Here is a 23,179-nt window from a genome sequence, read left to right on the forward strand (position 1 = left end):
AAGCTTAATTTCTTTTATAAAAAATACTTTCTGCAAATCAGTAAGAAAAGAAAGACCTACAACTTAATAGAAGCATGGTAGGTATGGGTAATTATAAATCATTTAATACAAATAGTTTGTAAGCATGTGAAATGTGCAAACTCACTCAAAATAAGAGAAGTGCAAATTAAAATTACAATGAGAAAGCATTGCTTAGCTGTTATGTTGACAAAATCTGAAAGTTTGCTAGCGCTGTGCAGTTAGGGTGTGGGAAACACACCTGTGGGCATTGCCAGGCAGGGTCACATTGGCACACCTTCTGTGGAAGGCAATTGGCATTAGCTAACATTTTCTGACTGGTGGTTTTACATCTAGGTCTGTAGCTTAGAAATGTATTTGACCCTGTGGGAAGTGACATGTGTGTAGTCGTGTGTGTCTCGTAAAAGATGGGAAAGTAATTAGAGAGGACTGGTGAGTAGTTCATGAAGTGTCTGGGATGGAACGCAGACAGCCTTTGAAAGGAAGGTGGTGGCTGATCGTGCTCTGCTTAGACAGTTCTAGAACATTGTTGTCGGAGAAGGAAGCCAGGTGCTGGCCAAGTGTGGAAGGTGCTACATTTCAAGAAGAGGATGCAAATATGTGTATGACCATAGTCATGCTCCTGAGACAACTGGTGGTGATGTTTGCCTGCTGGGAGGGGGGCCGGTCCTGGGCACCCTTTATGTCATTTGAATTTCCTGGAGAGTTTCCTATGCAGAAAACAAATTACAGATAAGTAAATACAAGCAATCCGCTGACTTTTAAGTCCAAAATTGCATAATATTTTAGGCTTTTAAAGTGAAAAATAATCCTGAATTTTTAACTTTTCTCTTTGGTCTTTTGCCTTTGGATATATATATATAAACTGATTTGTTTTTTAGGAGGTCAGCTTTGCCACAACACTGCACCACGGGAAAAGGGCTAATATGTACTGATCATTAGCTCTGTCTGGTACTAGGTGTGTTGTCTCTGTAACGGTGATATTAATGTAGGTTTTTCCATTCACAGCGTTGACTTTCCGATTGCACATTGAATCCTCATAGTAATCTAAGGACTATTAGCTGGGATTGTCTTCATGTTGCAAAGAAAGCCCAAGGCACAGAATTCTATTGCTTTGCTCAAGACCACACAGCTGAAAAGACACTTGGGCAGCAACACTTCATTCACCAGATTTCTTTCTTCAGTAAATGTTCACTGGTCACAGTTTCTAGGGTGATTTCTATTTTAGGGCCCTGGGCTGGGAAGAAGGTGGGTTCAAGGTGTTGTTTCACTTGAGAAAGTTCCTTAATATTCCAGAGCTGACATTTCTTTGCCATAAAGTGGAGCTCTATTTCTCAGTTTTGGGGGAGGATCAGGATTGGGGGACCCAGCATGGAGCAGATGCTACAGATGCAGGTTGAGCTCTGGTGGCTCACGGGTCACTTCACAGGCTCAACAATTATGAAGATAGGTTTAGTTTTATAATTTCACAGTGTGTCATGCTTCTGTCTTGGGAGTGTTTCTTTCCACTGAAAAGTAAGGAATTCTTTTGTGAGCCTAGTTTTGTGTGCCTTCTCTAGATCTGGGGTTGCAGGCACGAGCCCTCATATACCCTAGTTCAGAAGTCAGCGTCCATTAGTGGCGTGGTACTTCCTGTTCCCAGGAGCCCAGCCATGGCACTGGGGGACTGAACACCCACCACAGTCCCAATTTTCATGCTGTATTGCTTTCAAATTTCTTAAGAGATTTCCTCTGTAATTTTTTTTTTAAGCAAGAGAGACAGATAGAGGGACAGACAGGGACAGTCAGGCAGGAAAAGAGAGAGATGAGAAGCATCAATTCTTTGTTGCGGCTCCTTAGTTACTCATTGACTGCTTTCTCATATGGGCCTTGACCAGAGGGCTACAGCAGAGTGAGTGACCCCTTGCTGAAGCCAGTAACCTTGGGTCATGTCTATGATCCCACGCTCAAGCCAGTGACTCCACGCTCAAGCTGGTGAACCCATGCTCAAGCTGGATAAGCCCATGCTCAAGCCAGCAACCTCGGGGTTTCAAACCTGGGTCCTCTGCACCCCAGTCCAATGCTCTGTCCACTGCGCCACTCTCTGGTCAGGCTGTAATTATTATTATTTTTGTATTTTTCTGAAGTGAGAAGCGGGGAGGCAGAGATAGACTCCCGCATGCGCCTGACCGGGTTCCACCCAGCATGCCCACCAGGGGGCGATGCTCTGCCCTTCTGGGGCGTTGCTCCACTGCAACTGGAGCCATTCTAGTGCCTGAGGTGGAGGCCATGGAGCCATCCTCAGCGCCCAGGCCAACTTTGCTCCAATGGATCCTTGGCTGCTAGAGGGGGAAAGAGAGACAGAAAGTAGACAGGGAAGGGTGGAGAAGCAAATGGGTGCTTCTCCTGTGTGCCTAGGCCAGGAATTGAACCCAGGACTTCCACACACCGGGCCAACACTCCACCGCTGAGCTAGCTGGCCAGGGCTAATAGGCTGTAATGTATTTTTGACTTGTTTACTTTTGCCTCCTGAGGGGTAAGGTATAAAATAGGAACTCAAGTTTCTGTTTACATATGATAGACTGATCTGGTTTGCCCTTATTCTAGAAAAAGGGGCTTTTTTATGTTTTAGATTTAGTTTTGAATTATATAATAGAAATAATGACATTGTTTATTTATTTTTTTCTCTCTAACTAGAAAACAAGGTCGACAAAACTGTTTGACTAGCTAAGCTGCTAGAATAAATTTGATACCTGAAGTTAAATGCCCTTTTTGTGAGCAGGCATGCCAAACTGAGGCCGAGCCGTGACGCGGCCACGTGGCCCGGTCCTCCTGGCCAGGGAGCCGGGGGTGTCTCTGTGCAGTTCTGCTGTGAATACTGCAGGTTCCCTAACAGGCTCACCTGATCTTTTTGCAGATGAAGATATCACCCGCTTCTCTTGCCAATCTTTATGAAGAAGATTTTAAACAAGATATGGCAGCTCTGAAGGTAAAGTAGGGTGGTGTTGATTCTTGTTGCCACGAGGATGAGAAGCCTGGACAGTGGAAGCCAGCTGTGGCTGACTGAGACTCCGAAGCCTGGAAACAGTCACCTCTCCTTTGCTTTCTTCCAGGTTCTCCCGCCCACAGTGTACATGAGGGTAACTGAAAATATTCCTCAGATCGTTTCTTTCATTGAAGGAATAATTGCTAATGGGCATGCTTATGCAACAGCAAAAGGTGGGGGTTATGCTATAAAAACTGATTGTTGGATAAAATTGATAGGACTTTGAGAAACTGGACATATATAAATATTTATGAGTTGTTGGAATGTGATTTGTATAGTGAAAATATAAGGGTTGGTTTTTTTACAGTTCTTGTCTTTGCAAAAACATTTGCATCAATTCTTTTAAAAAACAGTTTTGACAGTCATGGGAGGGGATGACCATCTGGAGAGCTGGTCTAGATAAGGCAGTTATGGCAGAATGCTAGCAGTTGTTGGCGCTAGACGGCAGGTGTGCAGGTGTTCTTTGAGTCTTCTTTCAACTTTGTTTACAATTTTTCTATAACAAAAGGTTGATGACAGTGGCAGTACCTCTAGAGGTCCACTCCTTTGTTAAAGACTGGCCCTCAAGACATTCATCTCCTTGGATGGACATGTTATTTCTTGATGGACCAGTGAAAGAAAGCTTTGGACACCCTGACGCTTCAGACTCTGGACACTTCAACACGCATCTCTGAGCAAAAAGCTCACTCTGTGTCACCCCAGTGTCATCAGAAGTGCTGGACAGAGCCCTGCTAGCCTCCCACGTCCTCCGCATATTCACATTCACCCTGTGGTTCTCCACCTGCCCACATCCTAGTCTAGTTCAGGCTGCTCACTGCACGTGGTGTGTCCCTCTGTCTCTTTGAGACAGTGCCCTGTGTTCCCCTCGCTATGGACTTACTGGGGAGACTGGCCAGGCCAGTTGTTGCTGGAATACCCCATCTTCTGGATTTGCATGATCGCTTCTATCTGGAAGAGCCTCGTGGTTTTAGGAGCTGCTGCTTTTTGTTTGGTGGCCTCGGGACAGACTGGCATTTTGACGTCTGCTGCTTCAAGGATCCAGCTTTGTTCTCAGCCGTACTTCCCTCTCTCTAGTCATTCCTCCCAAGTCTAAATCCTGTTCTCTCTCCTGGGAAGTTTCTTTACTACCTGTAGCTGACAATGAACTCACCTTCTCAGCTTTGATATCTATACAGTACCATTTGGTAGCCAGCCATACGCTGCTTCAGCTTGCTGTTAATGCATTCAGATTTTGTCAATTGGATCAGAAAACCCTTCTGCTTTTAGCGAATACCCCATTCGAGTGCCTAGTCCAGGGTTGGGAGTGTTCAGGTGCTGCAATGCTTGTTGCAAGTCAGTAACAAACTACAGAACGTGATAATGAGACACTTTATAGGGATTATTGAACTATATGCACCTTTCCTTCAGGGCCCTATCTGAGCGCATAGATACATTTGAGGGGTCTCCTTGGTCCTGGAATCATATGCTGCCTTTCTCAACAGCATATGCAGAAGGACTTGCAATCTTTTACTTTATCTTATCTGCTATATTTAGATTTTGTTTCCAAGAAAATGTTTTAAAGGGCTTAGGTGACTGAACTGGAATTGGCTCTAGAAACCCAGAAATTATTTTGCTGCTGTCATGGAACTTGAAATAAGACACATAATCCAGATAAACTAGTTAATGTCCATGAGGTGCCTAGAGAGTCTTATCCAAACACACTTTAGGAATAAATGCTGTTTGTTTTTTTTTTACTATGCTTGATTGTGAATTCTTAATAATGATAACAAATAGAAATACGGAAATTTAAAATTCATTTACTGAAACTTCATTAATTTGGACTTCATGACAGTTTCACAGGGATTGATTGTAGTTTGACTTTTGAACTGTTTGTGAAGAAACAATTTGTTCAGCAAATTGACACCATAAACAAGACCTGGCCAAATAGCTCAGCTGGTTAGAGTGTCATGCTGGTACACCAGGGTCGCAAGGTCCAGTCTCCGGTGAGGGCACCAATGAATGCATAAATAAGTGGAGCAACAGATTAATATTTCTATCTATCTATCTCTAAAATCAATACTTTTTTAAAAACTTGATACCATAAGCAAAGGTATGGAGAAAGTGTTTCTTCCATTAAAAGGAGCAGTTTCTTTCTCTTTTAAAGCATTTTCGATTATTGTTTACATTCTCACTTATCCCATAGTACTTCTGCCATTTTCACCAGTTTGTCCCAGTCTGTAATTAGAGCTCAGTCATGAGCCCTGAGTGAAGGGGCCGGGCTCTGCGGGGGACGGGGCAGAACTGAGTCGCCTGGGGTCTCTGTTTCCCAGCAGCCCTGGGAGCTCAGGTCAGGACCGTCTTCCATCGAGAGCTCCAGCTCTGACACCGCCTCCCCTGTGCGGCCTCTTCGTGGTTGGAGGTGGCAAGGGCTGTCCTGGCTCTACAGTGACCTCACAGCAAAGGTCATCTTGCACCTCAGTCTCAAAACGTGTACCATATTCACCTCAGTGAAAGGACAGCCATAGGGGTGCTTGAGTGTGGCGATGTCTGTAACCTAAGTAACAAGACAGTGTTGGAGGATCTCTGTTAGGAAAGGGTTTCTGTGTTGATTGGTGTGTAACATGAAGCCCAGAGCTGAATGCAGGCCAGTGATAATGCTCACTTTTCCTTTTTCTTGTTAAAAAGAATTGCTCCAACATTTGACACAGACATGCAGACATGATGTGTCTGAATACATGCTTTTAAAAAGTAGTGCTGGTGGTGTTAATTCTGACTTTAAAATGTACTAAAGGGAACCAAGTGTGGGCCGTATTCCACGTTTAAATTCTAATGACTGGCTAGCTATTAAGCTTATGTAGATGCTGATATTTAAGACCAAGAAGTGATGGAATCCTAATTCCCTTTGTAAAACAGGCAATGTCTACTTTGATCTGCAGTCGAGAGGAGACAAGTACGGCAAGCTGGTCGGCATGGCCCCCGGTCCTGTCGCAGAGCCAGGTGGGTCTCCCCTCGGCCCCCATCTCGGGTCTGGGGGGACGAAGCACAGACTCGGTGTCTGATTTCCTGGTGCTCAGTCGGGACCCCGCTCTGTCAGCGGTCATGGTGCCAGGCAGTTGAGCACAGCCGTGTTTTAAATTTAATTGTTTTTTCAAATAGGGAAAACTTGTAGAGAACACAGGTCAGACAGCATGTGACACATCTCCTCCCCACTTCTGCCTGGTTCTCCAGCTCTTCTCCTTGGGGACAGCACATTCGCCCATTCTTGTGGCTCCTGTCAGAGATAGTCCCTGCGTATGAAACATGCATTTATGGTTTCTTCATGTCTTTTTATGGCTTGGTATCTCTATTACTTTTAGCTCTGAATATCCCATAGTCTGATGTACCACAGTGTATCCATTCGCCTACTTGAAGGAGATCTTGGCTGCTTCCAAGTTTTGGAATGGAGAGAGAGCCCAGTACTGTCTCATTATACAACCTAACCTTTCCTTCTGAGTCCCTTGACTCTTTGAATGTGATTAATATTCTGGTAATTTTCCTTTTCACTCTATATGATATTTTTTTGGATAGTTAAACTCAGTTACTGATAAGTACAGCTTTCTCACGAGATAGACTAAGGAAGAATGGGAATGCTCAGTTCAGCTCACCCCTCAGGAAGAAGCATCACTGTGTGTGAAATCTCAACTCATTCATTATTTAACTTACTGAAACTGGCCTCACCGCTGGTCGACCTCATGCTACTGGCATATTTTAGATAAAAGTATTTAGTAGTTGTTCTACCCATCATGTGGGGAAAGAGAAAAACATATGAATAAGAAGTGTGAGGCCCTGGCCGGTTGGCTCAGTGGTAGAGCGTCGGCCTGGCGTGCAGGAGTCCTGGGTTCGATTCCTGGCCAGGTCACACAGGAGAAGCGCCCATCTGCTTCTCAACCCCTCCCCCTCTCCTTCCTCTCTGTCTCTCTCTTCCCCTCCCGCAGCCAAGGCTCCATTGGAGCAAAGTTGGCCCGGGCACTGAAGATGGCTCTATGGCCTCTGCCTCAGGCGCTAGAATGGCTCTGATTGCGGCAGAGCAACGCCCCAGATGGGCAGAGCATCGCCCCCTGGTGGATGTGCTGGGTGGATCCCGGTCGGGCGCATGCGGGAGTCTGTCTGACTGCCTCCCTGTTTCCAACTTCGGAAAAATACAAAAAAAAAAAAAAAGAAAGAAAGAAAAGAAATGTGAGGTTACTTATAAGAAAGAATAGGGTCTTTGGGAAGTTCTTCAGTTTTGTAGTGATTTGGGGTTGGTTTGTCCATTCTAAGTTCTCCCCTATTTGTTATTGGCAGGTGATTCTGACAAGCGGCATGCCAACGATTTTGCCCTGTGGAAGGCAGCTAAACCACAGGAGGTGTTTTGGGCCTCCCCTTGGGGAAATGGAAGACCTGGCTGGCATATTGAATGTTCTACCATCTCAAGGTAAGGTTCTGGATTCATCCTGTGTTTGGGTTGTGAAAGCTCCAGCAATGCCTCACTTGGTCAGCAGAGGGCGCAGATGGGCAAATTTGGTCTCCAAAGCTTACAAAGGAAGTACCGTAGTTTGGAAATAGAGCTTAGCTCTCAGGACTGGCTGTAAGAAGGGAAATAAAACAAAATGTACACGTTTATCTTTCCATCAGTCCTTGCTCTTTTTGATAGGAAAGCCGTTTAATGACTCAGTTTTTTATTTCCTGTTACCTACAAACCAGTTCCAGGTTGCCTTCATCTCTGCTGAGGAGGGGTTAGGGGCCACTAACCCTACAGCTGAGGGCCTAGTTGAGGGCGCAGTCCCCTCAGGGACAGGGGACTGAACCACCTTCCTCTTACCCGCTCTCTCAGTCCGTAGACCGTCACCCCCAAGCTCGATCACTTCCCATCGAGAGTCACCCCAGTTCCCACGTGCCTGAGTCCCCAGTCTTCGTCTGCCCTGCCAGCAGCTCCTCGCCTCATGCAGCACCGAGCCGGCCTCGCTGCTGTCTGGCAAGCTCCGTACCCACGGGGCCTCCTCTGGTCCTGAGCCCCACCAGCAGCCCTCTTTTTTGTTTGCTTCTCTTGTCACCATCTACATGTGACCTGTTACTGCCTGGCTTTCATCCTAGGCGTCCCCACTGGTCTCCTGCGGTTGCAGGTGACCAGGTCAGTGACAGGCAGCCCTGTGCCCCTGCTTTTCTCTTGGCCTCTGTGAAACAGCTCTCTTCTGGTTTTGGCATCTCTGCTGGGGCCTCCTCCACCTTCTGCTTAATGTCTGGACTGATCCTTTGGCACTCCCCATGGTTCTGCCCGTGGCCAGGTGCCACTTTGTGTGTGTGTGTGCTCTTTTGTGTTACAGAAGGCAGCATACTGCATGTGCTGTCCGTCTCCTTTCACTCAGCAGTCTGTCCCGGGAATTCCCTCTTGTCTGTTCTCCCAGCTCTTCATCATTGGCCTCCTGGCTCTGGGCAGTATTGTGTGGCTTCCTCATTGTTCATTTAGCCAGTACCCTGTGGAGAGCATTTAGGTATTACCGGTACTTCGTTCTTACAGATACCTGCCTTGAATAACCATATGTATGTATTTCACGTTTGTGGAGGTGAGCGGTTTTCAGGTATCACAGTAACTCAAGATTTTGATATATTTGATGTGTTTCAGTTCATTGCAGATATTTATTATAATAAATTTATTTTTCCAGTGGTATAAGTGTTTTGGGGTTTTTTTAGATTTTATTTGTTCATTTTTAAAGAGAGAGGAGAGAGAGAGAGAAGGGGGGGAGAGCAGGAAGCATCAACTCCCATATGTGTCTTTTTTTTTTCTTTTTTTTTTCTTTTTTTTTTTGTATTTTTCTGAAGCTGGAAACGGGGAGAGACAGTCAGACAGACTCCCGCATGCGCCCGACCAGGGCCAAGGAGCCATCCCCAGCGCCCGGGCCATCTTTGCTCCAATGGAGCCTTGGCTGTGGGAGGGGAAGAGAGAGACAGAGAGGAAGGAGGGGGGGGTGGAGAAGCAAATGGGCACTTCTCCTATGTGCCCTGGCCGGGAATCGAACCCGGGTCCCCCGCACACCAGGCCGACGCTCTACCGCTGAGCCAACCGGCCAGGGCCCCCATATGTGTCTTGACCAGGCAAGCCCAGGGTTTCAAACTGGAGACCTCAGCGTTCCAGGTCGACGCTTTATCCACTGTGCCACCACAGGCCAGGCTGGGACCAAATTTTCATTGAAAGCAAACAACTACGTCCAGCTCTCAGTCATACATAAATAATAACCACATATATGTATTTATAAGTACTTATAGGTTTAACAGCAATGTGGGATATACAGTGGATTGTTTAAAAACATATTTTTAGATTAATTTAGTTACTTTAAAGCAGGTAGAAAACATTTTATACATTTCAGATCTGTTACCATTAAATATTTTGTTGAATTCCAAATAACGAAAATAGACTTTAATTCCTTCTCAGCTTTCTCTTATTTTAAAATAGGCCTAGCCCTGGCTGGTTGGCTCAGTGGTAGAATATTAGCCCAGCATTTGGATGTCCCAGGTTCAATACCTAGTCAGGGCACACAGGAGAGGTGACCATCTGCTTCTCCACCTCTCTCCCCCCTTTTCTCCCTCTCCCTTCCCCTCCCACAGCCATGGCTTGGTTGGTTCAAGCACATAGGCTCTGGGTGCTGAGATGGCTCCGCAGAGCCTCTGCCTCAGGTGCTCGATTGCAAGCATGGCCCCAAATGGGCAGAGCATTAGCCCCATATGGGGGTTGCTGGGTAGATTCCAGTTGGGGTGCATGTGGGAATCTATCTTCCTTCCTCTCACTTGGAAAAGAAGAAAAAAATAGGCCTAGTGTGCAAACAAGAATAGATACTAATATAATGAACACCATGGACCCACACTTCAGCTTTATTAAATCTTAACATTGTCATGTTTGCTTCAGATCTTTGTAAAAATGAATCACTCATTACAGATGAGGCCCCTTATGCTCTCCTACCCACCCAGTCCTGGTCCTTTCCACCTCACACTCTTTTTATTTTTATTTTTATTTTTTTTACAGGGACAGAGAGAGAGTCAGAGAGAAGGACAGACAGACAGGAACGAGAGAGATAAGAAGCATCAATCATTAGTTTTTCGTTGTGACACCTTAGTTGTTCATTGATTGCTTTCTCATACATGCCTTGACCGCAGGCCTTCAGCAGACCCAGTAACCCCTTGCTTGAGCCAGTGACCTTGGGTCCAAGCTGGTGAGCTTTGCTCAAACCAGATGAACCCACGCTCAAGCTGGCGACCTCGGGGTCTTGAACCTGGGTCTTCCGCATCCCAGTCCGACGCTTTATCCACTGCGCCTCTGCCTGGTCAGGCCCATCTCACACTCTTATTCATAACAATTGAATTTCAAGGACTATAAGAGATTCTCTCAAACCCATCACTTAGGATGTACAATAACAGAGAGTCTGCTCAGCCATGGCCTGTTTCTCTACCGCTAGTTAGCTAACATGTGATTGGTACATGTACAGGATTTTATGGAGCCATAGAGCCATGGAGCCAGGGGGTGAAAGGTCAACCTTCAGCAGGAAGGAACCTTGAGAGGCACCTTTGAAAAAGCCTATTTGAACCATTTTTATAAAATTAATGATAGGCCTGACCAGACGGTGGCACAGAGGATAGAGCATTGGACTGGGATGCGGAGGACCCAGTTTCAAAACCCCGAGGTCACCAGCTTGAGCAAGGCTTTTGAGCCCAAGGTCACTGGCTTGAGTAATGGGTTGCTCTGTCTGTTGTAGCCCCCCGGTCAGGGCACATGTGAAAAAGCAATCAATGAACAACTAAGGTGCCACAACAAAGAATTCATGCTTCTCATCTCTCTCCCTCCCTGTCTGTCTGTCCCTGTCTGTCCCTCTCTCTATCTCTCTCTGTCTCTGTCACACAGACAAAAAAGAAATTAATGAATAGGGCCCTGGCCGGTTGGCTCAGTGGTAGAGCGTCGGCCTGGCATGCAGAAGTCCTGGGTTCGATTCCTGTCCAGGGCACACAGGAGAAGCGCCCATCTGCTTCTCCACCCCTCCCCCTCTCCTTCCTCTCTGTCTCTCTCTTCCCCTCCCGCAGCGAGGCTCCATTGGAGCAAAGATGGCCCGGGCGCTGGGGATGGCTCCTTGGCCTCTGCCCCAGGCGCTGGAGTGGCTCTGGTCGCAACAGAGCGACGCCCCGGAGGGGCAGAGCATCGCCCCCTGGTGGGCGTGCCGGGTGGATCCCGGTCGGGCGCATGCGGGAGTCTGTCTGACTGTCTCTCCCCGTTTCCAGCTTCAGAAAAAAAAAAAGAAGAAAGAAATCAATGATGATCTACCCTCCAGCCTCACTGTCTGCTTGGGGAGGTGGCCTTATCACCCAGTCCCCACAAACCCACACTTCCACTGTGCTGATTTTTGCTTCTTTCTCCCTTCCTTCCTTCCTTCCTTCCTTCCTTCCTTCCTTCCTTCCTTCCTTCCTTCCTTCCTTCCTTCCTTCCTTCCTTCCTCCCTCCCTCCCTCCCTCCCTCCCTCCCTTTTCTTTCTTTCTTTCTTTCTTTCTTTCTTTCTTTCTTTCTTTCTTTCTTTCTTTCTCTTTCTTTCTTTCTTTGACAGAGACAAAGAGTCAGAGAGAGGGACAGATAAGGACAGACAGACAGGAAGGGAGAGAGATGAGAAGCATCAATTCTTCTTTGCGGCACTTCAGTTGTTCATTGATTGCTTTCTCATATGTGCCTTGATGGGGTGGGGGGCTACAACAGAGCAAGTGACCCCGTACGCAAGCAGCCTTGGGCTCAAACCAGCGACCTTGGGCTTTAAGCCAGCGACCTTGGGCTTTAAGCCAGCGACCTTTGGGCTCAACCCACATACCATGGGGTTATGGCTATGATCCCACACTCAAGCCAGTGACCCCATGCTCAGGCCAGATGAGCCTGCACTCAGCTGGCAACCTTGGAGTTTTGAACCTGGGTCCTCCATGTTCCAGTCCAACGCTCTATCCACTGTGCCACTGCCTGGTTAGGCTTATTATTGTTGTTATTACTAATTTATTGATTTTAGCAAGAGAGGAAGGGAAAGAGAAAGAGGCAGGAACATTGAACCGTTTATGTGCCCTACCAGGGATTGAACCAGCAACCTCTGCACTTTGGAACAGTGCTCTAACCAACGGAGCTATCTGGCCAGGGCGAGGTATTTGCATTTTTAATGTCTTCCAAAGCAGCCGCTAGTGAGCCTGGATTGTTTACACTGGTACAGGTTGTTTCTGCAGGTGCTCTGGTGAGAGCTACACAGGCTTTCAGTGGCCTGGCAGCTTCACTGTCCCCATCAGCCCTCTTAGCTACAGTGTGCAGCTTTGTAGGACATGAGGTTTTCTGGGATGTATAGTGTAGCACTGTAGCAGAAATGCTAATAGCTGCAGTGCATTGGTTTGAATTCTGTTACCTTGTTTTTCAAATATGATCACTAAATAGTTAAATTTTCAAAAGCCAAATTAAAAATTCTTTTGATTGTATAGTTCTGTCTCTCATGTTGAAGTTGTAAAACCACTAAACTTTACCTATTGAAAGTAAGAAAAGGTACTTTTTAAAGTTTTTAAAAACCATATATCTGGGCCCTGGCCGGTTGGCTCAGCGGTAGAGCGTCGGCCTGGCGTGCAGGAGTACTGGGTTCGATTCTTGGCCAGGGCACACAGGAGAAGCGCCCATCTGCTTCTCCACCCCTCCCCCTCTCCTTCCTCTCTGTCTCTCTCTTCCCCTCCTGCAGCCGCGGCTCCATTGGAGCAAAGATGGCCCGGGCGCTGGGGATGGCTCTGTGGCCTCTGCCTCAGGTGCTAGAATGGCTCTGGATGCAACAGAGCGACGCCCCAGAGGGGCAGAACATCGCCCCCTGGTGGGCATGCCGGGTGGATCCCGGTCGGGCGCATGCAGGAGTCTGTCTGACTGTCTCCTTGTTTCCAGCTTCAGAAAAATGAAAAAAAAAAAAGAAAGAAAAAACCATATATCTGGAGCAAAGAGAATTAAAATTTTTTACCAGGAGGAAAAGCTATGAATTGGGGATTTTATGAATTGAGTGTCTTTAGTAGGAGAAAAAGTTATGGATGAGGGATTTTTTATTTTATTTATTTTTAGCATGAGAGAGACAGAGACAGGGATAGACAGAGACAGGAAAAGAGAGAGATGAGAAGCATCAACTTGAAATTGCGGAACCTTAGTTGTTCACTGATTGCTTCTCATACATGCCTTAATTGGGGGGTGGGGACTCCAGCCTAGCCATTGACCTTTTACTCAAGCCATGACCTTGGGCTTCAAGCCAAGTGACCTTCTGGTTCAAGCCTTGAGGTCATGTCTATGATCCCAGCTCAAGCAGCAGCCCCACGCTCATGCTGGCGAGCCTGTGCTCCAGACAGTGACCTCAGGGTTTCAAACGTGGGCCCTCAGCGTCCCGGTCTACTCTCCAACCACTGTGCACCACCAGTCAGGCTGGATGAGGGATTTTATGAAGAAAAAACAATTTTAGTTTCCATTTGCATATGTTCCGTTTTCACACATGCTAATTTAAAATTGAAGTCCAGTTAATTTACTCTTTGCACAAAGGCTGTGGAAGGGTTAAATATAAGCTGTGGCTTGGAGAAAGGTGCTGTTTGGCTGGATTAATCCACGGCTCTGTGCTGTGTCTTGCAGTTTGGTGTTTGGAAGTCAGCTGGACATCCATTCAGGTGGGATAGATCTAGCATTTCCACATCATGAAAATGAAATTGCGCAGTGTGAGGTCTTCCATCAGTGTCAGCAATGGGGAAATTATTTCCTACATTCTGGTAAGTAATGACTTCAGATTGATTTGTTCTATTGCAGTTCTGTCAATTTCATCTTTTATGGGTGAAACGGCTACACTTGGAAATACATAGATCAGCTAAAATAGGTCGAAAACAGAGTTGTCTCCTAAGTTGGTTTTGAATTTCATTCAGTTAGACATGAACTTCCTTGGATGGGACTGAATCTGCCTTTTTGGAACTGAAATATGAATAGCAAGAATATGGAAAATGTTTTACAGTGCTGTTCTATATAAGTTTCCTTCTAAAAAACGTTAAGGAATTTCATATAGTATGAAGTCATCATCATTAGGAATATGCCAATTTTGAGCTAAAATATTGTCACCGTATATATTTATCATCCTCTAATACTACTGCCTCTCATTTTACTATTCAAAAAACAGAGTTAACACCAGCCATCTGTTCTCAGAAGTAGATTGTGAAACAAGCAGCACCCGTGCACATAGCAGTTTTGGAATTTCCTTTTTGGCAGAGATCATGGAGCAATGACAGACTAACTGGTTTTATTACCTTTTTGGAATGGACAGCAAAGGTGTTTGGGGCGAAGAAAGATAAAGGGTATTTGGGAGTGATTATTGGGAGATACAGGTAATCACCATCTGAAACACAGTGCTTTAACGAATTACATTTCTTTAGTCCTTGAATGAAAGAAATTAGGTTTTTCCAGTGAAGTAGTGTTAAAAGCAGAGACGCTCCGGTTTTGTAACATGCAGTTGGCTGCTTCAAGTCTGGAGTCAGGGGCCGCTTGGGTTTTCCTCGGGGCAGTAAACTGAGGAGGCTGCTGCCGGAAGCAGAAGCGCTCACCGGGTGTCTCCCCTGCTGCCCAGCTCGCCTGGGAATCATCCCCACCCTCACCGGGTGTCTCCCCTGCTGCCCAGCTCGCCTGGGAGTCATCCCCACCGTCACCGGGTGTCTCCCCTGCTGCCCAGCTCGCCTGGGAGTCATTCCCACCCTCACCGGGTGTCTCCCCTGCTGCCCAGCTCGCCTGGGAGTCATTCCCACCCTCACCGTGGGTGCCCTCGGGGCGCCCCAGGAGCTAGCGTCTCCATTCTGAGCAATGACCAGTTTCTCTACTGCCTTCAAGTAGTGGGAAGAGAAACAAAGCTGGCCAAATTGCTGCGCGTGGCCTGTGAGCTGTTTGTTCTCGAGCACTCCTGTTCATTTCCCTGGACAGAACTCAACAGGAGCCAAAATCCACTTTATTTCTGCCAACGATGTCCCTTGCTGGGCAAATTCCCTAAGTAAAATTGACAGAGCTTGATGATCCTGGTTCCATTTTTTACTTCCACCGTATTTACTGTCTGTAAATAGAGCTTGGTCTGGCACAGACACTGGTCAGTTAATGCTCTGGATGAGTTAGGGTCTGCTGAGAATGCCGGGAAATGCAGGGTGCCTTTCAGGGCTGAGGATCTCGGTGGTTCTAACACTCCCACTTCTTCAGCCTCCGCCAGTTCATAACAAGGTGTTTGGGGTCCATAAACCAGCAGGTCTTGTTTACCTTTAAATGTGGGAATGGGAAAGGGGTTTGTCTCTGTATTTCATTAGGACTTTTACTATCTGTTAAGGCACTAGACTCGTGATTCCACTTGCACCTTGTCCTGGAGAAATAGCAGTGTCTCCTAACACACAGGAAAATTATTTCTTTAAAAAATTAAATTTATTGGCGTTAACATTGGTTAATAACTATATGAATTTCAAGTGTACAGTTCTATAATACATTATCTATGTATTGTATTGTGTTCTCACCACCCAAAGTCTAGTCTCTGTCACCACATATTTGACCCCCCACCCCACTGCTTCCCCTCCAGTGACCACCATACTGTCGTCTGACTGTGAGACTGTTACTTTGTTTTATTTCCCACACATGAGTGAAATCATAGGATTCTTGTCCTTTTCCCTTTGACTTAGTTCACTTAGCATGATACTCTTAAGATCCATCCGTGTTGTTGCAAATGGCAGCATTTTATCCTTTTGTGTGTCTGAGTCGTATTCCATAGTATATACGGACCACTTCTTTGTCCAGTCATCCATCACAGGACACGTAGGTTGTTTCCATGTCTTGGCCACTGTGAACAATGCTGCAATGAACATTGGGGTGCACTTATATTTACATTACTACTTCTTGTCTGAAGTAAGTGGATAGAGGATAGAGTTAGTCAGATGTGTCATTTTCCAGGTATTGTCAACTTTAAAAAATTTTTAATTGTACTTGGTATATACGACACATTAATAGTATTACGGACTTCTTTTCAGAAGCCACATTTTAACCAGTTCTCAGAAAAATTGGCCTTGAAGCCAATTTTTGTGTTTAAAGTCATGGCAGAAAAAGGTGAAGAATCTTGTTAGGAAAGGAGAGGCCCTCCCTTTGAAGTGAACCTTGTAAAATACAGCTCAGGAAGAACTCGGCTCGGGCTGAGACGTTCCCGGCGTGGGTGTGGGTTTCCTCTGGCCTTTCACGTTCATGGGGTTGAAATAATGCCAAGGTCTTGGCAAGTCTGTGAAATCCAATCGTAACAGAAAAGCTAATTGGTCATTCTCAGAGACCCACAAGCCATCAGCTGCAGTTCTGAACATCTCTGCAAACAAGCTTGTATTGCCTGGTGCCTGGTTTATAAAATACGAGATTTGTCATTTCTTCGGGTGTTGAGTCAGTTAAGTCACTCTTTCTAAGGCACAGAGGGGGAAATGGTGGCTGTGTCTGGGACGGTCACGGCTCAGTCTGTTCTCGTCTGAGTCCAGTCAGCGGTGGTGGCTGTCCGTCACCCACCGTGGGGCTGGGTGTACGATGCCCTCGAGCAGGCACGGCTGGGGGTCCCATCTCCCTGGAGGGTCAGCTGTGGGTGAAGATTTGGGGGACATCTTTTACCCGCACATACCTGGGATTTGCATACTAGAGAAGGCAGCATTTATTGTTTCTTCCCTGTTCCGGGGCAGCTGGTCTCAGCCCTGCGGCACAGGCATCTGATGGAGAAGCGCCCACTTCACCTTCTTCCCCTCTCTTCCCGCCTAATTCAGGATGAACAACTTTGTTTTTGTTTCAGGGCATTTGCATGTGAAAGGCAAAGAAGAAAAAATGTCCAAATCACTGAAAAACTACATTACTATTAAGGTAATGTACTTCCCGCGGCGCCTGCACGTGCTAGCTTGCTGAGCCTGTGCAGAAGGCGGACATGTGACCCGTCCCTGATTCCCAGTTCCTCTGGCCCTCCTCCCCCCACGGCCCTGAAGGGCTTCTCCTGCTTCTGGGTTTAGATTACTCTTTTTTATTGTCTATTTCCTCTTCCCTTCCTGTGTGCTCCTCCACTATTTTCTGTCAGCTGTTTTGGGTGGACTTTTGCCTTTCCTTTTTTGCCTCCCAAGAGCCACATCTCTTTTCCTTTTCTGTTTATAGCTATAGCAAGTTTATCTTTTGCTGGATTCCTTCTCCTTCTTTCCCCTGTCCCACCACCAGCCTCCTCCTATCTAGTGTAGCTTTGGGTTTGTTTGCTGCTTGCTGGCTTCTTAACCTACCTGAGAGTCGTCACTGTGCTGTGAACATGAGTTGTCACTGTGCTGTGAACATGCAGACTGAAGCGTGAGTTTCCCTATGACTGGAAAACAGGTGCCCTGACAGAACACTTAAAAACAGTTTGCTTGTCCTTTGTCTTTGGGTCTCTAGTACCAGACTTAATTGACAGGGGTACTAATCAGACCTTCATCACATCAGTACCCACCACTGAGACTGTTCCCACCAGACTTAGGGTAAACCAAAAGGGAAGTGCTCCTCACAAAATAACCTTTATGTACTTTTCATAAATAGAAAAGTATCTAATATCATCTTATACAAAATTTCAATACAGGAAAGTCAAAAGAAATACTTATATACTCACCACATAGAGCCAAGAGTTGTTACTGTTATATTTTGCAATAATTGCGGCTTTTTCTGTATTTATCAGAGCGGTGACTGTATTTGTATATGTGTATGTGTGTGTACAATCCACACGCATTTTGTTATGGTTGTTGAACCATTAGAAAATACATATAGTCATCATGAGAATTCTCTTCTGCATGCAACTCCTATAATTAAGGATGCTTTCCTATGTAACCCAAACACTTAAAATGTTAGCAATAATGTCTCAACTTTATTGATTATCTAGCCCATATTTTGATTTCTCCATTTATCCCAATATATCTTTTACAGCAGGCGTCCCCAAACTATGGCCTGCGGGTCGCAATGCGGCCCCCTGAGGCCATTTATCCAGCCCCCACTGCACTTCTGGAAGGGGCACCTCTTTCATTGGTGGTCAGTGAGAGGACCACTGTATTTGGCAGCCCTCCAATGGTCTGAGGGACAGTGAACTGGCCCCCTGTGTAAAAAGTTTGGAGACCCCTGTTTTACAGCTTTACTCAAGATTCAATCAAGTTTTATGTGTTGTATTTGAATGTTGTGTCTCCTTAGGCTTTTTAAAAAATATATTTTTAATAATGGTAAGAAACAATTAAATTTACTGTTAACCATTTTTTAATGTATAATTCAGTAGTGTTAATCATGTTCACATTGTTATGTAACAGATCTCTAGAACTTTTTCAATTTGTAAAACTAAAATTTTATACCCACTGAACATGTCCCCATGTCCCCTCCCAGCCCTGCAGCCACCCTTCTACTCTCTGTCCCCATGGTTTTGAATACTCTAGGTACCTCCTATAAATGGGATTATACAGTATTTGTCATTTTGTGATGGCTTATTTCACGGAGCATAACATCCTCAATGTTCTCAGGGTTCTTCTGTTGTCGAGTGTGGCAGGATTGCCTTATTTCTTAGACTGAAGAGCATTCCCCTGCTCTGTTTAGGCTTCTACTCTACAACTGTCTCTCTACTTTTATTTTCCCTACGGCATTGACTTTTTGAAGGAACCAGGCCGTTTTTGGTGAATATCCCACATTTTGGAGTTGTCTGTTTCTTTGTGGTGTCGTTTAACTTGTTCTTCTGTCTCCCATATTTCCTGTCACTGGAAGTGAGATCTCAGGGCTGATTCAGTTCAGGTTAAACCTGCTCGACAGAAACACTTCTGCATTCCTCCGGGGCAGCAGTGGCAGGCTGTCCGACTTGGTGACGTCAGTTTGACTGCTTGGCAGGGGATGACCACAGCCTCTCTCTGCTGTAGGGATGTTTATTTCCTTTTTGTGGCTATTAAGAACCTGCTTGGTAGTGAATGTGTCATGTCAGTATTTTGCTCCTGACAATTTTAGCACCCTTTGCTGGGCTTCACCTTTGTGCTCCTTTCATTGATTTTTGCAAAGTTGTGCTTGTCTCATTCTGCTGCTTCCCTTACATTTACTAGTTAGCATTCCTCTTTAAGGAAAGGGTTTTTGTCTCTCTCTGTTTCTTTCTTTTTTTAAAAAATTTTATTTAGACAGTTAATTTTAACAGGGTGACATTGGTCAACTAGAGTACATAGATTTAGAGAAAACATCTCCAGGTCATTTTGACATTTGTCGATTATGTCTCTGTTTCTTTTCGGTATCACTACAGAGTTAAGGATTTGTATATACTTTGTGTGTTATCAATTCAGTCTTTATTCTTTATGAGCTGAAATTATCCCAGGTTTGGGCTGGGAGGGCTCCTGCATCCTGGGACCGTGTCTGGCCTGTGCCCCTGCTCTCAGCCCTGTTCACTGTTTCCTCCCTGTCTTTGTGGGGAAATGGGATTTTGAACCAAGGTCTGGCCACTCAGTATATTTACTGCTGCTGAGTGCCACTGTTGCTAGACCTCTTCAGGGGACAGAGGAAACAAATCTAGACTCATGAAGTCGATAGTGTGAGTTCATTTCGAAATGTCCAGATAAAATGTACTATTACAGGGCCTTTTTGTTTTGGCTCGCTTTTCCCTTTTTTTACTAAAAATATGACAATAACATCAATTTTATGCTTTATCTAAAATGGACACACAAGTTTAAAAATACAATACTAGAATTCCTATTAACGGTAAAACTATGAATAAAGTTTAAGATTTCTCTGTAATTCTTTTTAAATAACTTTATTGAGATATAATTCACATACAAGAGAATTCACCTTTTTAAATGATATTATTTGGTGGTTCTTAGTATATTTACAGAGTTGTTCAACCTTTACCACTACCTAATTAGAGAACATTTTCATTTCCCCCATTTCCACATCCTAACAGTCACTTCTCATTCCCTGTCCACCCCCAGCCCCTGGTGACCCCGAGTCCACTGTCTGTTTCTGCAGCTCTGCCTGCTCTGGGCCTGCATTGCCTTTCACTGGTAGACTCTCCCCCCGGGGTGTTACAGGGTCCGAATACACACATGCAGCCAGAGTTCAGTTATCTTCTCTGAAAGGGGCCCCCTTTCTACACAGTGGGCTCACTTGTTCAGTTTGTTTCCGGTTAGATAGTATCTTCTCTCCTTTTTGATTTACCTTTATTTATCTAATACAGGATTTCAGACGTGGTCAGGTTTCGGTAATTAACACTAGGAAGAGAAGCTTAGACGTTGATCCTTCCTTGCACCTATTACACCCATCACTATAATAACTGTTAGGTTTGTTAATAACTGGGTTATCTTTTCAGTGTTTCTTACATTTCTTTTAATATTTATTTTATTGATTTTAGAGAGAGAGGAAGGGAGAGAAAGAGACAGGAGTACCAATCTGTTCCTGTATGTGCCCCAACCGGGGATTGAATCAGCAACCTCCATGTTTTGGGACGATGCTCTAACCAACTGAGCTATCCGGCCAGGGCTTCGGTGTTTCTTTTTACAAAAATAAGTCATCCATATAGGAGTTTTCTTCTTACATTGATGCAGTATATGATATATCCTGTAATGAATGCCCCTGTCCTCTGCCACCCCTAACAATATAAGTAATGTTTGAATCTGATTGTAGAAGTAATGTATTTGGTTACAGAAAGTTTGAAAAGCACAGACAAGACAAAGAATTCGGCCCTGGCCGGTTGGCTCAGTGGTAGAGCGTTGGCCTGGCTTGCGGAAGTCCCGGGTTCGATTCCCGGCCAGGGCAACACAGGAGAAGTGCCCATCTGCTTCTCCACCCCTCCCCCTCTCCTTCCTCTCTGTCTCTCTCTTCCCCTCCCGCAGCTGAGGCTCCATTGGAGCAAAGATGGCCCGGGCACTGGGGATGGCTCCTTGACCTCTGCCCCAGGTGCTAGAGTGGCTCTGGTCCCAACGAGCGACACCCCGGAGGGGCAGAGCATCGCCCCCTGGTGGGCGTGCCGGGTGGATCCCGGTCAGGCGCATGCGAGAATCTGTCTGACTGTCTCTCCCCATTTCCAGCTTCAGGGGAAAAAAAAAAAAAGACAAAAGAATTCACAGGTACATATGTGGGAAGCACATTTCCTCCCCAAGCCAGTTCCCGCTGCCCAGTGTTCTCTTACAGCAGCTGTTCCCAGTCTCGTGCAGTCACAGTGTGTGTGTTTACACGTCTCTAGAAACATAGTTCTCATTTTTTTTTTCTTTCCACACAAGTGCTAGGAGTGTTTGCACTTGCTTTATTCCCTTAGTGAGTCTTTTGGGTTAGTGAGTTTTCTTTCATATGGGGTTAATTCTTTTGAATGGCTGTTTAATTCAGTTCTTTTGAATGCACGTTACTTTAAACAATACCCTATTGATGGTCACTTAATTTTCTACTAGGCTATGTGCATTTAAGATTTTAATAGACATTACAAGGTGTGCATTACTTTTCACGACCACTTAGTGGCTTGTGTGGGTGCTATCCGGGGACTGAGTCATTTCCCTGCAGTGGGACTTTTCAGGAGACCTGCACTCCCTGGTCTAGTTGACAGCACTGGCATGCATACCCGTTGGCACACCAGTGATTAGTAACACAGGGTAAATGCACATCAGAGGATGTGTGCACATGCAGAATGTTCTGGATACAACCTCTGAAAATGTGGCAGTTACTGTCATCTGCATTCCCACTCGCAGCGTGTGAAAGAGCTCATTCCTCTCATCCACGTCAGACTTAGAAGAATCCTGATCGGTTTAACAGTTTCCTTATCAGTTTGGAGAAAAATGACAAATGGATTTAAAATTTCCATTTTTTTTTATTATGATGTATTTGCTGTATATTTATTGGCTGTACTTCTTTTGTATTTTTGGCTATCCTGCAACCTCCCCTCTGCCTGTAGTTCCTAGAGGATGCTAGGCTGTTGCCTTATATGTTAAAAGTGTTTGTCCATTGAAGACACGGTCCTCCACCAGCAGAAAGGTTATTGTAAGGTATCCCCCCCCCCGAAAAAAGGAAGGGGCCAGAGCCACAAAGTGTGGGATAATAAAAGGCTTTATTGAGTACAGTACGCATCCCGCCCGATGAGGTTCCCTGGCCCCGGGGACAGAGGTGAGGCAAGTTGCAAGATGTGACCCGTGTGAGAGATATTTAAAGGTTCCCTAGGGTGGTCGAGTTAATATGTTGTGGTGAAATCTCACTGGCTGACGGAGGTGTCGCTCTTTTCCAGGGCTCCTGGAAAGTTTCTTTTGGCGCACTTCGTTGTGGGTGGTTCTAGCCAAAATTCCCAGGTTCCCCACATGACCTTCCCCCGTTATCCACCGACCTTACAGTCTGACCTTTTGTGTTAAATAGAATAGGGGTGCTGTTTATTCATCTGGCTACTTCCTGCTGATTAGGGGTGTCGTGGGGAGGGGGAGATTGGCCAGTGGTGGCTTTGAGGGGTGTCAGGATCGGAACATCTGTTTGGCCGTGACTGGAGAAACTTCACGGATGCGGTCCTGTAAGGATTAAAAAAAAAAAGAGGAGTAATAGGGGGATTTATAGGGTCCAGACTTTTGGTGAGCTGGAGATGGGTGGAGTCCAGTGGTTCCGACTGCCAGTGGTTCTGTATGGAGGCAAGCTTGAGGCAAAACTGCATGTCAGGAGTGGCGTAAAAAGGGGAAAGGAAGGGGTCCCATCCATTCCCATAACCGAGACCTGTGAGGGAACTAGAGGTCCAGAGTGTGATGGCAAAAAGAGAAGGTAGTCCCCGTGTCCACAAGAAATGAGATGGACTTACCCACTAGTTGCAGCATATTCTGGTTCTCCGAGTCCAGGCCATGTCCTAGGAGTTTGAGCAATGCACCCACCTGGCTGGATTGGCCTCCCATTCGAGCGGCTTGTCCTCCATGTAGAGGCGCTGAGGAGAAGCCTGTTGCCCAAAGGGGCAATCGCTCCACCAGTGACTGGACTGCTTGCAGTCAGGGCAGTGCTCAGTGGGCAGCCACGGGCAGGGGCCCTGCCGGGACCAGTGGTCCTGCTTGCCACATTTAAAGCAAGCTCCTGGTTGGGATCCTCTTTGCGGTCCAGACTTGGGTCGGGGCACCTCCTGTGTCTTGGCCCTG

The 23,179-nt window shown here is 45.9% G+C and overlaps 1 protein-coding gene across 2 annotated transcripts in view; it reads left to right on the plus strand.

The window, feature by feature from the left end:
- The window catches only part of CARS2 (cysteinyl-tRNA synthetase 2, mitochondrial), a 63,088-nt gene that overhangs the window by 21,828 nt on the left and 18,081 nt on the right, over positions 1–23,179 (plus strand). For both annotated transcript variants that reach the window (XM_066234784.1, XM_066234783.1), the window contains exons 4-9: positions 2,915–2,986; positions 3,111–3,216; positions 5,936–6,019; positions 7,346–7,475; positions 13,686–13,819; positions 16,876–16,943. In XM_066234784.1, coding sequence (XP_066090881.1) covers positions 2,915–2,986; positions 3,111–3,216; positions 5,936–6,019; positions 7,346–7,475; positions 13,686–13,819; positions 16,876–16,943 — 594 coding nt within the window. The remainder of the gene's footprint in view (positions 1–2,914; positions 2,987–3,110; positions 3,217–5,935; positions 6,020–7,345; positions 7,476–13,685; positions 13,820–16,875; positions 16,944–23,179) is intronic.

The sequence above is a fragment of the Saccopteryx bilineata genome, chromosome 6 (genome assembly GCF_036850765.1).
Source record: "Saccopteryx bilineata isolate mSacBil1 chromosome 6, mSacBil1_pri_phased_curated, whole genome shotgun sequence".
In the NCBI taxonomy this organism is placed as follows: domain Eukaryota; kingdom Metazoa; phylum Chordata; class Mammalia; order Chiroptera; family Emballonuridae; genus Saccopteryx; species Saccopteryx bilineata.